This window comes from Centroberyx gerrardi, chromosome 6 (genome assembly GCF_048128805.1).
Source record: "Centroberyx gerrardi isolate f3 chromosome 6, fCenGer3.hap1.cur.20231027, whole genome shotgun sequence".
Lineage (NCBI taxonomy): Eukaryota > Metazoa > Chordata > Actinopteri > Beryciformes > Berycidae > Centroberyx > Centroberyx gerrardi.
Window position 1 is genome coordinate 17,655,616 of NC_136002.1, and position 21,471 is coordinate 17,677,086.

Genomic DNA, 21,471 nt, shown 5'->3' on the forward strand with positions numbered 1-21,471 from the left:
ATGTTCCTACTGTATGTATTTTTTTTTTTTACTTTTCCTACTAAGGAGTAGGCCTAGGCTGTAGTGTAACAAATTAGCCTACTAGGCCTATTTCATTTTCAGTAGGGCCTAATAATTTTACAATTAGCCTACTAATAATAAAAATATAAGTTGATACTTTTCTTATCACCCCCTCTAAACAGCAGATTATTGAATTATCCAATAACAGAATAGCAGAAGTTTGCTTTCTCCGTGTGGAAGAAATACTGTATGAATGCATACTGTATGTATGTGTAGACCTATACTTTGATTTTATCGAGCAAAAGGATGACAAGAACATTGAACATGAACGGTATTGTTTACTCTGATCAATCACTGGCGAGGGTTGTAACGGAGAAGTAGGCTAACTAACATTAATGCAACCAGTAGTGTAACGAATGTCTGCGTCTCCCAGGGAGTAGCCTAACAAGTGAAGTAGCTAGTAAAATACTTTTTAAAAGTAAGTAATAAGCATTGAGTAATATATTATTTTTTCTGAATAACGAGCCCAACACTGCCAGACAGACACTGGTCAATTCTGCAGACGAGGCACACACAGTCAGCCAAGAACGAACGGTCGGTTTGCGAGGATGCAACAGCCAATTTGAGGGGGTGTAACGGATAAGTACGTTAATACAACCAGTTGTTTAACGAATTTCTGTAACAAGTGAAGTAGGAAAGTACATTTGAAGTGAGTAACGAATATTGAGTAATGATTACTCATTCTGAGTAACGAGCCCAACACTGCCTGCCAGCCAGCCAGGCACTGGTGTATTCGGCCGACGACGCACACACACAGTCAGCCACGACACGAACCAACGGTCGGTTTAAAGAGCCACTGGATTTAGATTAAATACCTTGTGAGAGAGCCGATGAGCCTTGAGTAAGGGAGGGAGCTTGTGGATGATTTTTATCTTTACCGGAGGGGGAGGAGGCACGGAGAATGAGATATTCTTGTAGCAGCACCGAAGCTGTGTACTGTACTGTATTATTATTAGCCAGCGCGCAACTATACCGGCACCGACGCAAGTAAATCGGCTCCTGCTAATAGGACCGTTCGGCGGCGGCGACGACACCGAGAGCAACAACAACCACCGCTCCCGTCAGGTTGCACCCCAAACAGCCCTCGTTAGACATGAAAGTGAAGCAAGGCTGCAACTCATCAGACATGGGGGTCCCGGTCACAACGGAAGACGAATTGCTCAGACATACCGTAATAACGCCCGAGGATGTGCTTGGGCTACAGAAGATCACCGAAAGTAAGTGACCTAATTGGCACAAAGGGCACAGTAGTTAAAGCCTCACATTTAGGGGAGATTAGAGCAACCCATCTGTTGTTGCTTCCTTGTTCAGAGTATCATACTGTGTCCTCTGCATAAGCTATTCTGGTCATTTTACTTGGGTAATTAGGCCATTAGATATAGATACCATGGACAGCGACAGAGTATGAGAGGACCTCACAGAGTCTCCATACCTGTGGATATGAGTAGAAGGTGCAACCGCATTTTACATTTTTGTCATTTAACTGAGAGTGAATTACAGTCAGTGAGCAGTTAAGGGTTCAGTGTCTTGCCCAAGGACACTTTGGCAGGACAGTGGCTGTTGCTGGGGATCGAACCTGAGACCTTCTGGTTATGGGACAATTGCTGGAGCCACTGAGCTACACTGCACTGCAAGAACACAGTCCAATGAAAACATCTGCGTGCCACTATGCTCTAACAGATAATCATGTAAGCAATAAGACAATCAGCTTCTTGAGCTCAGAAATAGTAGCCGGGCTTTAATACGCATGTGTGTGTATGTGTGTGTGCGTGCGTGTGCGCATATCTGTGGGTGTTTGCATCCCTCTGTGTGTGAGTGTGTAGGCATAGAGTACAGACACAGAGAGAGAGAGAGAGAGAGAGAGAGAGAGAGAGAGAGAGAGAGAGTAGGCTACCGTATCCCTTAGGAAGTCTTCATGGGTGAGTACATGTTCTTCCTGGTGTTCCTGCCCAATGCCCATGAAAAAAATTTGGCTCTTTCTAAATCCTCACCTCAACACACCTGCGCCTCTGAGGTAACAGGTGGCCAATGATCTGCCCCACTGATTGTAGCTGTACAGAGAACTGCGGTGATTGGAACAAATAAAATAGCCTACATATTCACGTTAGATAATGGAAGAAGCAGGATGGTGTGGTATACAGGCGACAGAAAGACCGTCCTTCAACCAGAAGATGCAGTTTCAGGCCTGCTGAAGTGTTCTTGTTGCATTTGACAAGTTGGTAAAGTTGTAAAGATGGTCTGAAGTCAATTTGGTCCTCCAAGCCAAAATCTTTTCAGCTTCCTCCAAACTGTTTGACAGAGAGGTAGAAGGCAGGGATGTGGATATTGTGTCAACATCCTATCTCTGATGACAAAAAAGTTATATACTAAGAGAACAGTCCGTCACTCTATTTGGGTTTCAAATTATGGAAATCCATATGGAAAATATGGAAATCTCATGAGTAAGATAGGAGTTAATGTACCACGTGATGTCACACTGTCTCCAGCTCCTGGTATAACTGGTTTAGTTGGGTTTTTTTTCAGATACAATTAGATTTCTAAACTGCTGAGCAGGGGGTTTCAAGCCAAGGGTTCAGCTGTTTGTCTCTGATTGTTGGTGCAGAGTGGTTTCTGGACTCTCTCACGCCAACCAGGTCAGCCATCTCATCAGCCTGTTGTTATTGAGATTAAGAGTGAGAATTTAATCTGCCAATTACCATTAAAACCGTTAAAACCAGCCAGCATATGTGTTTCATTCAATATAAGCTTTCACTCAGTATATACAGTATGTCAACATTTTATACCAACAGATACAGTATATTGATAGGCCTAAATTCAGACCAATGACTGATTTTGTCAATGCATTGAAACTCTTGAATAACTTCACCACCAATTTTAACAGCTGTCTTAGTATGTTATCAGGATCATTGATGATCATGTGTCCCTGTATATAGCCTATTTCCCTGGCCAGTCTTGTAGCTCCTAATTGTCACCAAAGCATTGGTGATTGGTCACTGTTACACGGTTTACCTCCTGTAAAAGATACAAGGTTCATGGCATAATTTAAATTCCTATCTCAGTGTGCTCTGATTTTGTACTTTCTTCCTTTTTCTCCCATATTTCACAACTGATTGTCATTTAAGTTTCTTCATGTTCCATGCTAGTCGAACCTGTATGTATCATTTTGCTTTGCTATTAGTTGCATTTTTTCTTAATGAAGATATTAGGGGAGGAGGTAAAATACGTTCTACAAAGATATTATTGTATTGTATTGGCATGAGCCAGAGAACCACACAGAGCATCACTTCCTTAGAACGTCAGATATTAGTATCCAAAAGATAACTTTATACAAACTATTATAACTCGACTGTTGAACAGAAGGCTGTTAAGTGAGAATAACCTTGTAGGCAGTTGGCCCATCCAAAACTACTATATAGTAGTATTAGTAAAGGGAAAATCACTTCCACTCCCCACAATCAGCATCCATGCTGTCACAAAAAATACTTTCTACTTTAATGTAGTCAAACCAGAAGGCTGCCATCCTTACACACTTGGTCTGTTGGCCAGCTTTATTAGATTAAAAAGTGTCAGCATCCACCTGTTATCTATCCTACTTTTGTTTTAAATTATTTTTCCAGCCAGATGGCGGACAGTACCAGTTATGGTATTGAACCATGGACGAAGGGTGGTATGGGGTCACAAACAAGTTTTCCTAGTTCTGTATCAAATAATGTATACATCAGCTCATACCTGTATGTTTGTTTTTGTTAGATATGAATTCTGCATGACCTCCGTGTTAGATTAGGTGTCATGCCAGTACTAAGCTACGGTTCTACCAATAGACTCATTCATGTGAAGAGCAGTGACTGCCAGTGAGGTGTCCAGAGAGAGCGCGCCTCAGAGAAGGGCAAAACTCAACCCCCTCAAGCATAAACCCAAAATGGCAATGTCAACTCACTGCTCTCATCCCCTCAGACCGTCACATCCATTTTCATTTGGTAACCCCTCAGCGGAAGAGCAATACTAGGGCTGCATCAGTGAGATAATACATAAATCACTCATGATGGTGCAGTAAACTCGGCTCTCCACTGACATGTAATCTGGATTATGTCAAGGGGGTTGAAACACAGCATTCTGCAATGACCTGATACTCTTCAGTTAATTAGTGACACTAAAATGCAAGTCCTCAATGTAAATGTGTTTACATTGAGAATATCAGTTCAGCTTAGAAATGTAGTATAATCAATGAGGATGCTTTTGCTGCGTGCAGCAGCCTGTTCTTTAGCCATTTATTTAATGGCCGAGGGCTTTTACACAGCTGCAAATCATAATAGTATAAATATAATACATGTAATATACATTAAACATTAAACATAGGACGGCTAAAGCTGTCAGAAATGACCTTTACATGAATTTGATCCATAGCTAGGATGATATTAGAGTAGCCTATATAGTAAATTGATTTTGAATCTGGCTGCTTTCTTGTCTCCTTTTTGATGATGACAGCACATATTGTCCAGGATTGTTTAATTTCATTTCAAATGACAGTCCATACAAAAGACCTGTACCACAGAGATAGGCCTAATGTGCCGCACAATCCATGCTATCATTTGCTGTGTGCTTTGTGAGAAAGAAAAATACAATTGGAAAAGAGGGAAGCAGAAAATGCCTAACCCTGCAGTGTAAATGACTTTCCCAGTTGTGCTTTTGGGAGGTAAATGCCACCATTTTGGGGCGGCCCAGCTCGAGTCTGACACAGTGGCTCAGTGCTGATAAGGGAGGCCCAGTGTTTCATTGTCACACAGGCAGAGAGGAGAAGAAATATAATCTAGGCAGTAGAGAAGCGCTTTTGTGATATGAGAAATGGCACATTATCAGTTTACTGCATACATGGACGATTTATGATATGCAGGCAGAAAATTGAACGTAAACAGAAATAAGACCTGTGCCAAATCAGTCTAGGAGTTTCATAATTTTTATTCAATTACATAACATGGACAACTGAAGTGTGAAATATGGTGGTTCATGGTTACAGGAGATATACATTTTGTTAAAGAAAAATTCCGCCGTCAGATCCTCTTAAATTGATATGTATCATCAGTCTGTGATGTTCAATGCCTGGAATGGGTTAGTTACTTTATGATGAAGTGTTGTAATCTACTGTATTTGCTGTACTGTATTTATCGTACCCGCTTTCCCTCAACCTGCGTTGTCTACTTCTATTCAGTTAAGTGTAGGTGGAGAGAGTAATAATGATAGCGATAGTCAGAGCAAGAAAGCGAGTTTTCAATCAAGTAAAAGCAAGAATCTTACCCCTTACACAACATGTCTTGTGGCATTCTGGATTATTGAGGCTACTGTTGGAAAAATTAGGTATCTCTCCCTCTTCTACAGTGGATTTCTCCCTGTACGATGGTTGAGCATCGATGAAAAATGGCAAGTCTAGAAAGAAGGCTCTTTGATTCTGAAGGACTGACACCAAAACCTGACGTTTACCGTTGATAATTTATTTATTTATTTAACATGATGCCATGTTATCTACATTTGGCCAGTTATCTGCAGAAATAAGAAAAATACACCAACAAACAACAGGAATGGACCTAGGAACAGTGTTAAAGTGTTTTAGGGCGGATTTTTCCTTTAATCAGCAGAGATCAGTGCCTGTTAGGGGAAATGTTATTAATCTGAGGGTTACATTAGTATGTTTCTAAATAGAACAATAGAAGTCATTGCCATGTGCACTTCCCATCGCACATCCTTTCATCTCCTTGGTGTCAGTTCTTATTAGCTGAGCACAAAGTACATTTAGAATATTTCCAGTGTCTGTATGCATGAGTCATCCCTTGTAATCAGTGACTGATGATATTAACAAGCAGCAAGAGAATACATACTCAGTGTTGTGCTCATCTTACCGCTTAATATTTAATAACAAAAAGCCTGTTTGTAGAAGAATGTTTTTAAAATTGGTTTAAAAGATGATATCGATTTTGCCACCCGGTCAGGGTGTTCATTATAGCCTCATTATTACTTGGCTGCTCGCAATGCTGGTGATACATGAATTTGAAAATGAAAATGTATTCCACTGTTGCATATATTGTAAGTCAGTCTAGAAAAGAGAGTCTGCCAAATGCTTCAAATGTAAAATGTAAATATAGATAAATTATTTAAGACTTTGGCTCACTCCACTACCTACCTGTGTTGAAATGTGAAAGGGGAACTAAAAATTAGAGATTTTCTGTTATGTGCTGTAATCGGTCCATTGTGGACTAAAGTCAAATAGCCTGACAAGCTAACTCAGTGGAAGACTTTGTTCCCTTGTTGATCCCCATTGAGAATGAAACTGATTTGCCTGCAACACATTTAAAATGTAACCCATGAATTTAATATAAACATGTAATTGTCAAGTAAATTGTGATAACAACCATTCAAGTTTTGTTCTATCATTAGTTTAGTTCTGTAGCTGCTCTCTGACGGTATATTTCATTATTTCCATTCTTTCCTGCTTTTAAAGGTCCCATATCGTGTATCAATATATCGTGCCTCTTTATAATCAAAGAGGCAAGGAAAATTCCTTGCCTCTTTGATTATAAAGGAGTTGGATGTGCTATATAAACATCGCAAAAGTATGAAAACGCACTGTAGCAAACTAAATCCACACAATCCATATTAGAAAACCGAGCCTCTAAACGAGCCGTTTGGACTTCCGTAACTTTGTGGCGTCACAAAGGTTCGCTCATTATCATTTTTGTAAGAAATAATAGACTAACAAAGTGTTTTTTTCAAAGCGGTTGAGCGGTTGTCATTGTGTATTTACCGGAGAGTTTTACCTGTCGCTGCCGGGCTGCGGTGTCTCACGTTTCACTCTTGAAACGGTTAGCGAATCAGAACAGAGGGGTCGTTAATATTAATGAGCCTTAAAGGCACAGCAACAGAAACAGCCTGTTCTTGGCAAGGCTCACAGAGATGCTGGAAAATGAATGTGTAAAAATGGATTGAGAGTGTTTTCGGTACATGACACCACACAAACAACTTTTAATGGACCTCAACACATAAGATAAAACACTGGAAAGTGTAGAATATGGGACCTTTAATGTGTGACTGATCAGACCCATAAATGGAATTTCACAGGGAATCAAGCCCAAAAACTTTTTTTGACAACCAATTTTGGACAAACAGCATCTCTTCTCCATCTTTCACTAGTGAAATTAAAAATGAGCTGAAAATATGTCTTTTTTTTCAAAGCCTGTGAGTTACAATAGCTGATCCATATTATATTAGGTATTCCTGTAAGTTCAACTTCTCTGTTCCCTCACTAGATCCTATTGCATCTGCTCTTCCATGGAATGGGATGTAGAAGCTCTACCGTGCTAGATCCTTCATTGTACTATCGGTATTTTTATTGAATTTTGGAGTTAGACTCAAAGGATATTGTTGTGTGACTTCACCTTATTCAGATGATTTACTGAGAACAGCTTGGTTCCTTTTACACTAATGGGTGATCAATTACCTGGCCTTAATAAGCCTGGGACACACAGCAGTGCTTTATCCACTACGGGCGGGATTTCCACTCTGTGATGTCTGCCAACACAATGGATACAGCTTTAATTAAAATTGATTGGTGCGGCCTGTTTTAAATCTCCCATGCACAGCTGTCACAAGGTTACTCTTTCAGAGTGGTGTGGTCTGGTGTGGGATGGTATCTTCCATTCCCATCAGCAATCAACACAATCTGTTGAACTGTCTTTTGCTGTGGTTAGTTGTCTTTGTGGTTAGGCTGTTGTTGCTAGACTCAGGTCATGTCACCTTAATTACATTTTATGTGTTGAACTAGTCGTACCAAGTTAAAGGTGCGTTAAGATTGTACTGTCCTGTAGCACTAAATGGGACATACTATGTACAAAGGTTTGATGAGGTTGTTGATCAATACCAATGACTGAACAATTAGGCTACTTCTCCAGGTGCTGAGATTTCTGGCTTTCAAATATTCATTTTCCAGGCCATGCTCTGTTTAAAAGTCATAAATTAGTTCACGCCCCGTTAAAGGACTACACAAACTTTTTGTGAGTTTGGCCCATTGATCACCTTACCAAGTATCTGACAAGAGGATTGGTACCAAAATCATCTCTGTTCTATCCGGTGCACATGTTAACGCTTTAGCATACAGTATGTTAAGGAATCATAGGCGATTAGCATTGTCCAGAGTATGATGATAGACCATTTAGTTTAAGATAGACATTTTGGTTTTTAGTCTATGGCCTGTAGATTCATACATTCTGAAAACTACATCAGTCTTCATCATTATTGAAGTTAACAACGTAAAAACTTTAGCTGTTTGGCTAACTTTGCTCACTTGCTGTGTAAACAAAACAAATTACACTCAAAGTTGCAAGAAGAGAAATCTTGTGTTATTGAAAGTGTGTTCTTTTTGTTGAATTTTATATCTATTTTACCAGTACCCTAAACAAGCCTGGCAGGTTTAGACATGTGCCATTAAAATTAACTAACTATCCAGTGTTACAGCTGCTACAACTTCTCATTTAGGATAATGGTAGTCCCCTATGATTACTTAACACACTGTATGCTAAAGTGTACTGACAGAGCTATCTGCCGGAGACACAGAGATGATTTTGGTGCCAATCCTCTCATCACGTATTGGATAAGGTAGACAAACTCCCAAAAAGTCGCTGCTCATCAAATTAAGGCCAATATTTTCTGCATTCCAGTAAACATTTATTGGCTGTCAAAGTTGTTGTGATATAATAGCCCACCAGGAAAATGTAATTCAACACGTGTCTATAATAGCAAACTGTCTATAATGAGGCTGCGTCATGGCTGTGTGATAACAGTCCACTAACTCCTCAGTTGGGGAGTTCAAGTTAGTTCAGATCATTGGCATACACTCTGAGTGTACTCTGTTAGTACTGGGATGACGCACTGTGAAACAACACACTGCCACAGTCTGTCTGTCTGTCTGTCTGTCTGTCTGTCTGTCTGTGTATTTGTGCTCACCATGTGTGCGTATGAGTCTGCATTGATGACAAGTAAAGAGGAAGGAAGGAACTGAACTCTAATCATGCCATACAGAGTATGAGTATATATTACAGATATTCGGCTGTCACATGAATTACATAAATATTACAGGTGACAGGAATGTTCTTTACTTATTCAACAGTTTTTTGTCCCATTCACTCCTTATAATAAGCTTAATTTACGTATTTCCAGTGTGTTACAAACAATAGCTTTACAATCAATAAAACAATAGTAAAAAGCCAGATCTTTTGTTTAGGGATGTGATGGTAGTTGTTTGGTTGAAGACGGAGTCCAGAGAAATGTCAGCTAGTCATCCTAGCATGCAGCTAGCCAGGCCTTTAGGCTCCAGATGAGTTACATTAGCACACACGCTGTGTGTGTTTGGCTTTCAATTCAAATGATGTGACAAAATGGGAGAGTTGAGGCAGAAAGACCCCTGCAGAAAGAAAGTGAGCAGTCTATCTAACCATATTTGTTTTAGCCACCTCCATTCTTTCTGGTTTTGGCACTAAATCATATCAGCACAGAGCAATATGCAAAATAGCCCGCAAGCCTCTCAGTACTGGTAAGAGTTGAAGCCTGAAGGCCTCAATGTTGGCTATCACTGCTACAGGAGAGCTGTCAGATATGTGGTACTCAAACGCTCCGCCTGTGACCATGTTGGTTATACCTCTGAAACATCAGCCTTTTCTCATTTAAAATCTTATACACAGGCCAAAATACAGGAAGCATCAACATAAAGTCCTCCACAGTCAGAGGCTCCCATGGATCTCTGCTGCTACGTGCCAGATCCTGGATGATAATACCTCTGTTCACATGGCACAAGTGGGCGCCCAGCGGCTTGAACATGATAATGATGTTAGCCAGATGCCATGGCCTTCTCCATAACCAGATAATTATGGTCACAGCTGAACATTTCTGGGTGGGTTTTTGGCATTTTAAACAGTTTGAAACAGTGTTTTCCACATGAAGATGGAAGGTCCAGACAATTTCTCAGAAATATACAGTATTAGAAGTGATTAGCATTTGCCTTGCCCTCTAGGAGATGTGTGTACAAACACCATGCCTGAACGAGCACCACAAACTTTTTGTGTTCATGTTTTTGACCATATCCTATACATCGATGACTGTGCTGTTTTGGCTCAGACTGTGGTGGCCCCACCTTCTCCTGATGGGACGGATTTGCACAAAGTTCTAAAGCAGATTAATCAGGGATGATCCTGAACAGGATGCAGCCAACTTCATTCTAGATTTTTCCTGTTTTGCTGCAGAGATGGATGCCTTATAGGATTACTCATTGCTAGAGGGAAAGATAAATGGTGTGTGATGAAATACATATACCTATGTTTGAACTTTACTGGGAATGCAGACATATGTTATATTTTTAATCCTATCTATACATGTATTAGTCTTACATGTATAGGTACATACATATACCTACGATATTTCATACAAGTTTAAGCCCATATATTTCATGTATAACAGTATATACACATATAAAATGGGCTTTTAGCATGGTAGTAATATTCAGTCAGCTCAACATCTTGTTGTATATTTTTTTAAATTAGTTTAATTCCATCTTTTGCTGGAATACAGTTCAGCACGTTCCTCACATACATCTCTACAGGCGTAATCAATTTTTCTTTGATGACTCAGAGAAATCACTAAGCCCCCAGCTAATTTAATTGGACATGAACTGACCTATAAGGCACTAGGAGAACCACTTACAAAGTAGTATATTATTATACTGACTGCCTAAGTGCATGGATTTTGTCAATAGGTGTGATGCTCAGCACAGAATGTGATGTGAGATGTAGTATTCATGATACAGTACTATCACAATATCAGGAACAATATCAGGAACCAGGGAACAAGTTTATACGAGGTAGTTTCTTCCTCATTAGGGATTTTAAAAGTATGGATAATGTGTTATTACTTTGGTACATATGTACATATTCCAATGAGGAAGTGATAATATTAAGACTGGTTAAGATCAGAATTAGTTAATCTAGGAAATGACAATAGATATATTTCATTTTACCCTCAGGGATCAATTTCATTTAAATGTCCGCCTATAGAAAATTAAATCCCCTTTAGACTTCTCACTGTGGATTTATGTACTCCTGAGTGAAATTTCTAGAATAGATTAAAGTAGACATGAGGATGAATACAAATAGAATTATTAGCTTTTTGCTCTTTGCACTGTCTTCTTTTGGACTCCTGGATATGAGAGGAGGAGAAATGAGAGCTGTTGAAAGGCTGTACTCACTTCTGCTAGCCTGTTGCACAGATGGCTGCAAGTTGGTGGTCACTTGGACAGGCAGTAATAGCTTGGATCTCACATTCACATTTGGTTCTTGCATTTAATCCTTACATGCAGGGTTTCATTCTCAAACATTAATCAGTCTATTGTAGATGCAGTGCTGAGTGAATGATCTAGAGATGTATGTTTTTAGAATGATACTGATGTAAAATACTACAATTTTACATACATTTTAAAGCTATTTAGTTAGCTAAAAAAAAACATAAATCTTTTTGTAACAATCAGTGTTACATTTTCTAAATGTTCAATCTTTGCTTCGGGAGTAAAACAGTGTTTTCTGGCATCCATGAACTGCAGGAGCGACCAGCTGATCTTCTATTTGTCGTCTTATGTTGACGTTTCAAATCTCCCGCATGCACTGTGCACTAGTGGCTGTGCGTCCACTGACGCTTCCTATCTGTCCAAGGCTTAACCCAGGAAGATTGGTCAGGGTGTGTGTGTCTGGGGGGAGGGAGGTTAGAACACTTAAAGGTCGATTCATACTCCTGAACAAAGTGGTTCATCTGAAGAGCTTTAACCACTCCTTATGGGGCTGTTTGAAACCATTTCATGGTGTGCTGCACACTAAATTTTTCTAACTTGTAGCTGTGAAATAAAACCCATTGTGGCCACTTCACGTCTACCATTTACATGTATTTGAGCCCATCTCTTCATCGCTTGTGGAGAAAGGGTTGTCCTGTTCTTGTACTACCAAAACTTTTCTAGTGATTAGACAAATTTATTTGATTTCCCAATTTAAAATCTTGTAGAACTATTAGCAAATTCACCCCATGAATAAAAGTATGAAGAGAGCAAAGAGGTGTTTTTTTTGTCTTTAAATGAATGGCTTCATGGTCCACTATCAGTCTAGTCCAGGGAGCATAGATCCAACTGTGTATCCTCAAAAAGCGACACCCCTTCCCATCCCTCTTGCTGAAGAACACATTTTTTTTCACTCTGTTTGTGCAGGCCTGAGAAAGATAAGACGAAGGAATCTCATCTGCATTCAGCTGCTCAACATGCAACCTCTCCATGAACCTCCCTGTTTGCCAGTTGCCTACAGGTGTCGTTAACCAAGAGACATGAAACAGCCTATCCCTTATTCACAGGTGTACTGTAAGATGTGTATATTGAGGTGTAATGCTAATGTCACTATCCCCCTTTGGCTATGGATTTTTTATTATCTGAAGACGAGTAAACATGTCTGCATCCTTGTTCTCGGATTGATTCAACACACAGTTTCAGCATTGATTGGAGACCACAGAAAGTCAAATCAAAAGAAAAAGGCATGTGAAGCCAAGCTCTGTGGCTGAAAAGTCACTAACTCCAGGCTAATCTTGGGGATTAAGGAGCTATAAATGGCAGCCTGCTTGCTCTTTATGAATGCCACTGGAGACCATCTTGTGTCAGACAGGCCCTCTCTATAGGAACACAGCATGACTTAAGACTTGGTGCTAATTTTACTTCCTTGCAGTGGCTGCCAAGGGATCTTTTCAAGACTGCATTGAATTTGTATTCCCATCTAGTCACCGTTATGGTCATAAGAGTCCTCTGTTGGTCTGTTGGTCTTTAGGTCTCTATGATAAATGCGTGATAGCATAGATGAGAGCAATGATTAGCAACCACAGCAGAATCTCTTGTAATGTTCAACATGGTATTTGAAATTGATAACATAAACATCACAGTAACTTGTGAAGAGAGTAAATGCAGCGTCACACATCCCTCCTCCAAGCAGCAAGCAACAACATCCCTATAATATCCTGCATTAAATCAAATCTATTACAGATTCCGATTCCTCTGGTGCCTCAGAAGTGTGAAATCACCTTGTTAAGTCAGGCAGAGGAAGGCCTATGGGCCTCATGTATCCCTTCATCAGATCCCAGTCATGGAACGTTTCATTAGCATACCACTGATGCCTAACCCGAGACACTCTCTCCTTTGATTTGCTGCTGCACCTTGTTTTTGCAAAGCAGCCAGGTGGATGAGGGGAAGGAAAAAGACAGGCTAATCGAGCTGGCACACTATCAGAAGGAGCGTTGCTAGGTGACAGTGTTGAAGGAAGTGAAGTGGAGCACTTTATATGTTTGCATGCATTTGCATGCATGTGTGTGTGAGTGTCTGTGTACGTGTGTGTGTGTGTGTGTGTGTGTGTGTTTGAGAGAGAAAGAAACAGAACAACAACCCTTCGGCATCCCTCATGCTGAAGTGCACTTGTTCTGTCTCTTTCTCTATTTCACTCTCTTACTCTTTGAAAATTAAAAAATGAGAATTAGACAATTTATCTTGGGGAGAGAGCAAAAGCGCAGCAGTAATTTACCTTTTGCATGCAGAATAAAGTGGCTTAAGACAATGGCTAAATTTGCCTGATCGCATGATTATATTGCCTTCACCCTACATCATCTAAAATACGACAACTGTTCAGCCATTTTCCTTGTGATGCAGAAGTATAGAGATCAAGAAGTATCATGCACAATAGGCCAGTTTTGCTACCTTTCTCTGCAGTATCACAGCACAGCTATTCCACCAGTAGGTCAGTGGTCTCCGCTGCAGTCTGCCCATCTTGAGGTTATAGGGGAGTTTTATGGGAGTTCAAGTATCTCTCCCATCTTTGAAGTATGATCACAGCATCAATTGATGGCCTTCAAAACACGCTGCGCTCCCTCTCTGCCCAAACACTCCTCACAATGACATTTTGTTGGGCAAATGTTGTTCCTCAAACACTCATCTCTGAGCTCAATTTAGCCAGATTAGCTAGCCTTGTGAATACTGGTAAATGTTCTTCTCATTGCTTTGAAATGAACAAAATAGCACTTTGTTCACCATAAGGATGTCTAATGATGTTTGAATGAAAGTGTGGTTGAAAGGACCATTCTTGCAGCGCTTTTCTGGTCTTGCTGGTAAATATGTTACATAAATTGTAGGGTAATGCAATTATCCACAAGGTAAAATTCAATTCACTAAGCTCATAGTTAAGCAAAATAGTTCCCTCTTGGAAGATCCTTAAAAACAAGCATTGATGAGCTTGAGGCCTATGGCAACAATTAAAAAACTATGAATATTTTAGTTTAGATGTCACATTTAGCTAGGAGGCTGAAGGCTACATGCAGTTAGAAGCTCATGATTAAGTCATTATCAGTTCCTGAAAAGCATTATATTAACCGTATTATTTAAATATACTCACAGATAATCTGGACCATGTGCAAAGCAACAATGATCAGTTGGGTGAATATTTTCCCAGCTACATCTGAAAATGTATGTCCACATAAACTTAAATCAGTTTAGATCAACAGTGCTTTTTAGGATGGTTTTGCCCAAAATAAGAAACATGTAATAACCCTGAGCCATGTAATAACCCTTAAAATCCCCTCTCTCTCTCTCTCTCTCTCTCTCTCTCTCTCTCTCTCTCTCTCTCTCTCTTTCCTTTTCTTTCTCTTTCACTTTGTGTCTGTCTCTCATCACATCATATTTGTATCATGTTCCTTTTCTCTTACAGCCCACACTCATTTTTTGCCACTCGACAGTACTCACCTGGAACATGCAGAGTGTGATTTCTGTTACCCTTTGTACAATCTCTGACATGTGGTACAATTGATCAATCATCTGCAAGCAGGCTACACTTTGCTCCATGTGCAGAGATTGTGGAGCCTAAAAAGAAGAGTATTTTGGAGCTGGTAATGAGCGCTGGTCTGGATACGACTGTAGGTGTAATATGATTATGTGTATCAATGTGAATTCTTGCACTGAACAGGGTGAAGTTGACTCCACTGGTTGCGTTTTCAGATGAAACGCTCCATCTGTCTTTTTCAGCACACTTGATAAATGGCCAGCTCTGATTCACAGAATACATCTATCGGTCATCTGCCCACGAAGAAAGCAAGCTCATTGACAACCACACAAGATGTGTGTGTGTGAGCATGCAGAGCATTATTCTAACCTATTTTGGACATAAGTGTCATCTTAGTATCATTTGAGAAATGTCTGATTCAAATGATGACGTCTATTTTACACTTTAGAAATGCTCCTTCGGCAGTGGTCAACAGGACAGTCTGTCTGGTCTCAGCCAGTGCGTCTTTGACTCGTATTCAGTGAGCTCCGTTCTTATTGGACGTTGCAGGAAGGTAGACAGCAACAGCTACACACTAGAGGAAGTGAGGAACAATGACTACAGGTCCTAATGTGGTTGCAGAGGCTCTGAAAGAGCAGATGGAGTCTTGGCTAGGCCACAGACTGCTGGGGAAAGATGGGTGCTTTCTATACTTCTTCACTCCACTGAATTGCATTTTCAGGCTGCAATTACAGCAAACCAGTTTTTGGATTAAGCCCAGGTTTTTGAGTGTGAAAGCTGCTCTTGATGTGTGTGTTGTTTTACAGAAGCATTCTTAATATATAGCCTACCCGTTCATGACCAGTTTATAACACAGTTGTAATGCTCTGTGGCCCATTCTGAAATACATACATTTTTCTTTCTGAAATCCATGTTGTTTGGTTATGTAATGCAAAAGACCTAGACTGTGCGACAGCTATAGAGTCTGTCTGTATGTATAACTACTTGGCCTAAGACCAAGTAGTAAGATCACTCATTTACTGTCATTCTAAATAGGAACAAGTAAAAAAGTATTGCTTGGTAACATAAATAATTTGGTCAACATCTTTTATGCAAAGCGCTGTACTGTGAGTGCACAGATTTTTAGTGTGGGTGTCCCTAGTGGTAAACAGAACAGCTTTAGTGCCATGTTCTACCAATTGAACTAAATAGTCAGTTATACTGTACAGTATTCGATCCAGTTGATTAACTGTAATTTAACAACTCTTATTTGAGTCATGCCGAACTAACTGGCTAGAACCATAATTATTTGCCCCTACAACCGCATTTAGCAAAGCCATTAACACAAATACACATTTCTTCCCACTGTGCTGCCATGACTGAAGTGTGGCAGTTTAGTTTTGCTGATGTTTAATAAGGAACACTGCGTAGTCAGTCCCAGACTTAGGCTTACAGTAATATTCTCAGAGCAGATAAGCCCCTACACATCAAATGAACTGGCACTAGAGGGCACTGCATCAAACAGCAGCTCTCTAACCCTCTTAGTTTGGAAGGCAATATCAAGAGAGTTGCCGTTTGTGAGCCAGAGCAGCTTACATGGAAATCTGTTGACAGGCGTTCTAGTGAGCACGTGGTGTAGCTTGTTTGCCACGGAGCAACTCTACTCACATCTACGTTAACTTGAATTCATCTGATGAAACTCAACCAAAGACAAGCCCAGTTCACACCCAATAATTCTGCCATGCACATACAGTAGAGAAAGATGTAGGTGTACACACACAAAAGCACATAAACACACACAAATTCAATCACATGTATGGCGTGCATATATTATATTCACATACTATGCTCACACATGCACACACAGAGTCAGATACACGCACAGTGCTGAAATGAAAACACACAAACAGCCTTTTTTCTCTGCTCCAGTATTTAGACAGCTAATTGCCATTCTACAGTTACCACTGATGAGTCTGAGTCATTATTAGTTCTTGACATTTGTTTCCACAGCAACTACACAAGTAATTAGTCAAGACATGTTGTTGTTCAATGGGACTGCTGAATCATTACAAGGTCAAATAGTACTATGTTGGGGTTGCAGCTGAGGTTAAAGTATAAGTTGAGACGCATCTGTATGTGAGCGACAATGAAGTTAGGCAATTAAGGAAGGTATTAGAAATAATAATACAAAATAACAGTATAGAATTATTTTAGTTGTAATAATGAGAACTTTTCTAAAACAAAGTTTACAAAATAGTTAACAAGCATGACAAACAAGGTTACACAAGCAAAGGAGAGGACAGCAGCAAAAAGACAGTCATTAGGGAGGGGGTTTGGTACGGACCTTGGATAAGACAAGGGGTGACATAACATACCATTACACAACTTAAGAAATCAGGAAGGCACATAAATGGTAACAGCAAGCTATAACTAGTTGTGTTTTGCAAGGGAATTCAAGAGAAATCTTCAGACAAGTCATCATTCTCTGTCTGGTAATATAAGATGCGTGGCTATTACTTCATGAAAAAATGAAAATCAGAATCAATCCGGTCGGAAGTCTATAAATATCCCCACGCAATTGGCTAAAGCCTGTGTGGCCCATCTGCTTGGTAACCCTCAGGAAGGTAGAGACTGTGTCAGTGTGTGAGTTTGTGTGTGTGCATATGTGCACATACTGTATATACATGCCTGAATGTGTGTGTGTTTATCTTAGTAACAAATGGAACTTTTCACCTCTGCCATTGCTACCTATTGTCTTTCTAATTGTGTTGCATGTAGGCCCCAGTGGGAAAGACCCTTCGGCACTGCCCGTAATACCTGCCCTTACTATAACCCTAATCAGATAGTAGGTGTGTGTGTCTGTATGTGTATGTGTGTGTGTGTGTGTGTGTGTGTGTGTGTGTGTGTGAATGTGTATGTGTGTGTGTGTGTGTGTGTCCCAGTCAGTCCACGTGATGGTAAAACAATATAAGCCTCTTAGGTGTAATCCTGCCCCATGGGGATGGGACTGTCTCACACACACACGCACCCATGCATGCACACATGCGTACATACAACCAAACACACACACACACACACACACACACACACAGTGCCTACACAGCCAACCCTGTTACCCTGCTTAGGGGACTTGGGATGCTGTCTTCCAATGGGCTTGTGTTTGCTCGATCTCTCTGACCTGATTGGCTAACAGTATTGTTCACGCAAACAAAAGCATATTACGAAAAAAAAACCTGTAATGTAAAAAGTTTCAGGCTTCTTGTTCTTTGGACAGTAGGTATAATGGAGAGAGAAACTTGACAGAATCACACCTAGTGATAACGCATGCATAGATTGAGATGACTGTATTTTGATGTGTCTCCAAGTATGTGCATACTGGGTTTGGAAAATGACTTGGCTCAGGAGACTGGAGTAGTGCACTTCTCTTTGAGTATCCCTCCTCTTGAATGGGCCTGACAGTTAACAAAGTGTGAGATGGAGCGAGTGGCTGAGGTGCCCAGAGAGTGTGTGGTTATTGTCAGTGTCACAGCTTGGCACAGAGAAGGATTTCATGTGCAAAAATAGCTTCCTTGGCCTCACTGTGCGGTTACACTGGTGTGTCTGGAAAAAAACCCGCTAAGAAGAATGTTTTTAGAAGAGAGCTGACCGGTATGCTCAAATAAACATAAACAATATTGACTTAGAGATGCCCATAACAACACATATTACTGAGTCTTGGCACAGAGTTAGCGACAATTTTTTCATAGATTGACAGCTTGCCGCCTGACCGGAAAACATTGCTTTATACACAGTGGTATTACGAAAACAAGAAATGCATGCGTTGGCTCTATATTACTGCAACACAGACTAAAAGGTCTTTTCTCTGTGTGTGTTCCAGATTACCTGTGTTCTCCAGAAGAAAATATCCACATGATCGACTTTACCAGGTTTAAGATCCGTGACATGGAGACGGGGACAGTCCTGTTTGAGATCACTAAACCTCCAGCACCAGGTCAGCTCCACAGCTGCGAACTAGAGGGCATGAGATTATAGATTTATTAGATAGATCTACAATTTTTGGAATATATTATTTACTCAGAGTTAAAGGCTTCAACAATGGTTCATGCTCTTTGATAGGAATTTCTCAGTTTTGTTATATGTGAGCCACTCATCTTTTTATCTCACTCTCCGTAGTGTTCTTTGAAAGGGTGCTTGACATTTCGAATTTTATTGTATGTTATTTGTCTTGTCAGGCGCTTGTCATCATGACATTATGAGGAAAAAATTGCACGTCCAGTGAGCTATCAAGCCAGCTTGCAGCTATAGTGGTACCCATTGCAGAAATGCCAACGTGCTGTTTTTCAAATCTGAAGTTCCAACACAAAAGTATTTCTCTCACACTGAAATAATAGACTCAAAACACTGGGCTATCATTTAATTGTCAACTGATGAATGGAGGAGGTTATTGAACTCAGAAGCTTGTCTAAGAAGCCTTTTTTTTCCTTCTCTGAAGCAGGTGGCAGAAAGGATTGTGACCCCAACGCTGGCCGTTTTGTCCGATACCAGTTCACCCCAGCCTTCCTGCAACTGCGGCAGGTTGGAGCCACGTAAGTCAACACCAAAATGCCAGCAGGAGGGATACAGATGCTATTAAAATGTGCATGTTTGTGTGGGTGTGTATAGTGGCATAGCCAGTGGGCAGGACACAGTTTACTTTTCATGTACAGAAAGAGAGATAAATGGATAGATGGATGATGATAGAGTGTGACAGAGACATGGAGATTAGGGGAAAGAGAGAGAAAGAGAGAGAGAGAGAGAGAGAGAGAGAGAGAGAGAGAGAGAGAGACAGAGAGAGAAACATGGTGGCCATTCAGTCCTGCTGCTCTTACATGTGACAGATGTGTAGGAGGCGTGAGGGCTATTCCATAGAGTGTGAGTGTGTATGTGTGCATTAGTGTGGGATGATGGGCTGAGGATGGTAAGTGTGAACATATATAGCAAACCAGCTCATGCCCATGAATGAGTCAGGCACCAAACAACTGTCAATGTTATTGAGTAGTGATCATCACTACACACACTCACTCTGTGAGTGTGTGTAGTTTTGTTCCAGCCCAAAATCTGACACATCTACTCCCCCAGGCTTTATGAAACATGCTCATGTTTTATTTAATATACTGTGGTTTGTGGAATGCATTTGGGTCTATCAAAATTGTTTGCTATCAAATTGGATTTTACTCAACATAGCACCTGAGGCAGGATGTGTGTACAGCTATGTTCATTGTTGTTTGGTAATTTTGTGGTTCGCCATGACATCACTTGCGCCAAAATGGGCAGGGAGCGCACTAGAGAGGGAGTGTCAATACAAATAGGGTGGTGCAGTGCAATTTTGGTATTCAAAAAATGCTTGTACCTCCGCCTTCTCAAACAGTGTCTTAGCACAGACACTGGCGTTCGGTGGCATTTTTGTGGCTTTTGCGAAAGCACATACACACATAGACCTCTCCAAAATCATATAAACCCCTTTCATGTATCTTGTGCTTTCCTGTTTAGGGGAAGCCGGTCTGGAATCTCCTCACTCATTCATTACTAAACTGTCCAAGGTGGGGAATGAGAGAAGCTGATTTGATTGGCCATGATTGACACCAGCTCCTACCACACCTACTGATATTTTATTCCTCCTAATCAAACCCCTTTTAAGACTGTGCTGCTGTGCCTGCTCCTGGTCGCAAAATTACCAAAAATCTGTTGGTCACACCAAAGTGACCGCCTGTGCCTTTACTCTCGAAACCGGGCCCTAAATGTTTGTATTTTCAGTTAATTCCAGGTTGGTAATCTCTTTCCTCCACAGAGTGGAGTTTACAGTGGGAGACACACCCATCAACAACTTCCGCATGATTGAGAGGCACTACTTCCGCGAGCAGCTGCTCAAGAGCTTTGATTTTGAGTTTGGCTTCTGCATGCCCAGCAGCAAGAACACATGTGAGCACATCTACGAGTTCCCTGCGCTCTCCGAGGAAATCAGTGAGTATTCCTGCAGTCACACACATGCATGTGGACATACACACTCACAACCCCCCACAGACACACACACACACACACAAGTACACAAACATACTTGCATATGTAAATGTGCAAACACACACGCACATATGACAGACACATATAACCACAAGAGACATATAGGCCCACACCGGGGGAGGGTATTAGACCCAATAGGATGTGATGTCACAGAACCCTGAATGTTGTGTGTTTCTTCTCCCTCAGTGCGTGAGATGATCCTGAACCCCTATGAGACGCAGTCCGACAGCTTCTACTTCGTGGACAACAAGTTGGTGATGCACAACAAGGCAGACTACTCCTACAGTGGCGGACCATAGGGAGACACACGTCCTTTACCCCCACCACTCCCTCTGTTCTAGACATTTCCAGTTCCCACTTCAACCCCCTAAGGGACCAGAAGCAGACGCATTGATGGACAGACCACTGCCACTTTTGTTGGCTATATTTTCATCGGTATTCAACTGTTCGGCCAATCAGATTTCTCCCTTTGCCTGACCCTATACATACCAATGATTTC

At 40.8% G+C, this 21,471-nt stretch overlaps 1 protein-coding gene across 2 annotated transcripts; it reads left to right on the forward strand.

The window, feature by feature from the left end:
- The first annotated feature begins 1,089 nt into the window (after positions 1 to 1,089).
- On the forward strand, positions 1,090 to 21,285 carry unc119a1 (unc-119 lipid binding chaperone a1). 2 transcript variants are annotated; one of them, XM_071900676.2, is made up of 5 exons: positions 1,090 to 1,277; positions 18,793 to 18,906; positions 19,408 to 19,501; positions 20,743 to 20,915; positions 21,159 to 21,285. In XM_071900676.2, exons 1-5 carry the CDS (start codon positions 1,154 to 1,156, stop codon positions 21,269 to 21,271), a joined length of 618 nt encoding a protein of 205 aa, XP_071756777.1. In that variant the 5' UTR covers positions 1,090 to 1,153; the 3' UTR covers positions 21,272 to 21,285. The 2 variants fall into 2 exon arrangements, with proteins under 2 accessions (XP_071756777.1, XP_071756780.1); XM_071900679.2 differs by having other exon boundaries at positions 19,411 to 19,501.
- The last annotated feature ends 186 nt before the right edge of the window (positions 21,286 to 21,471 follow it).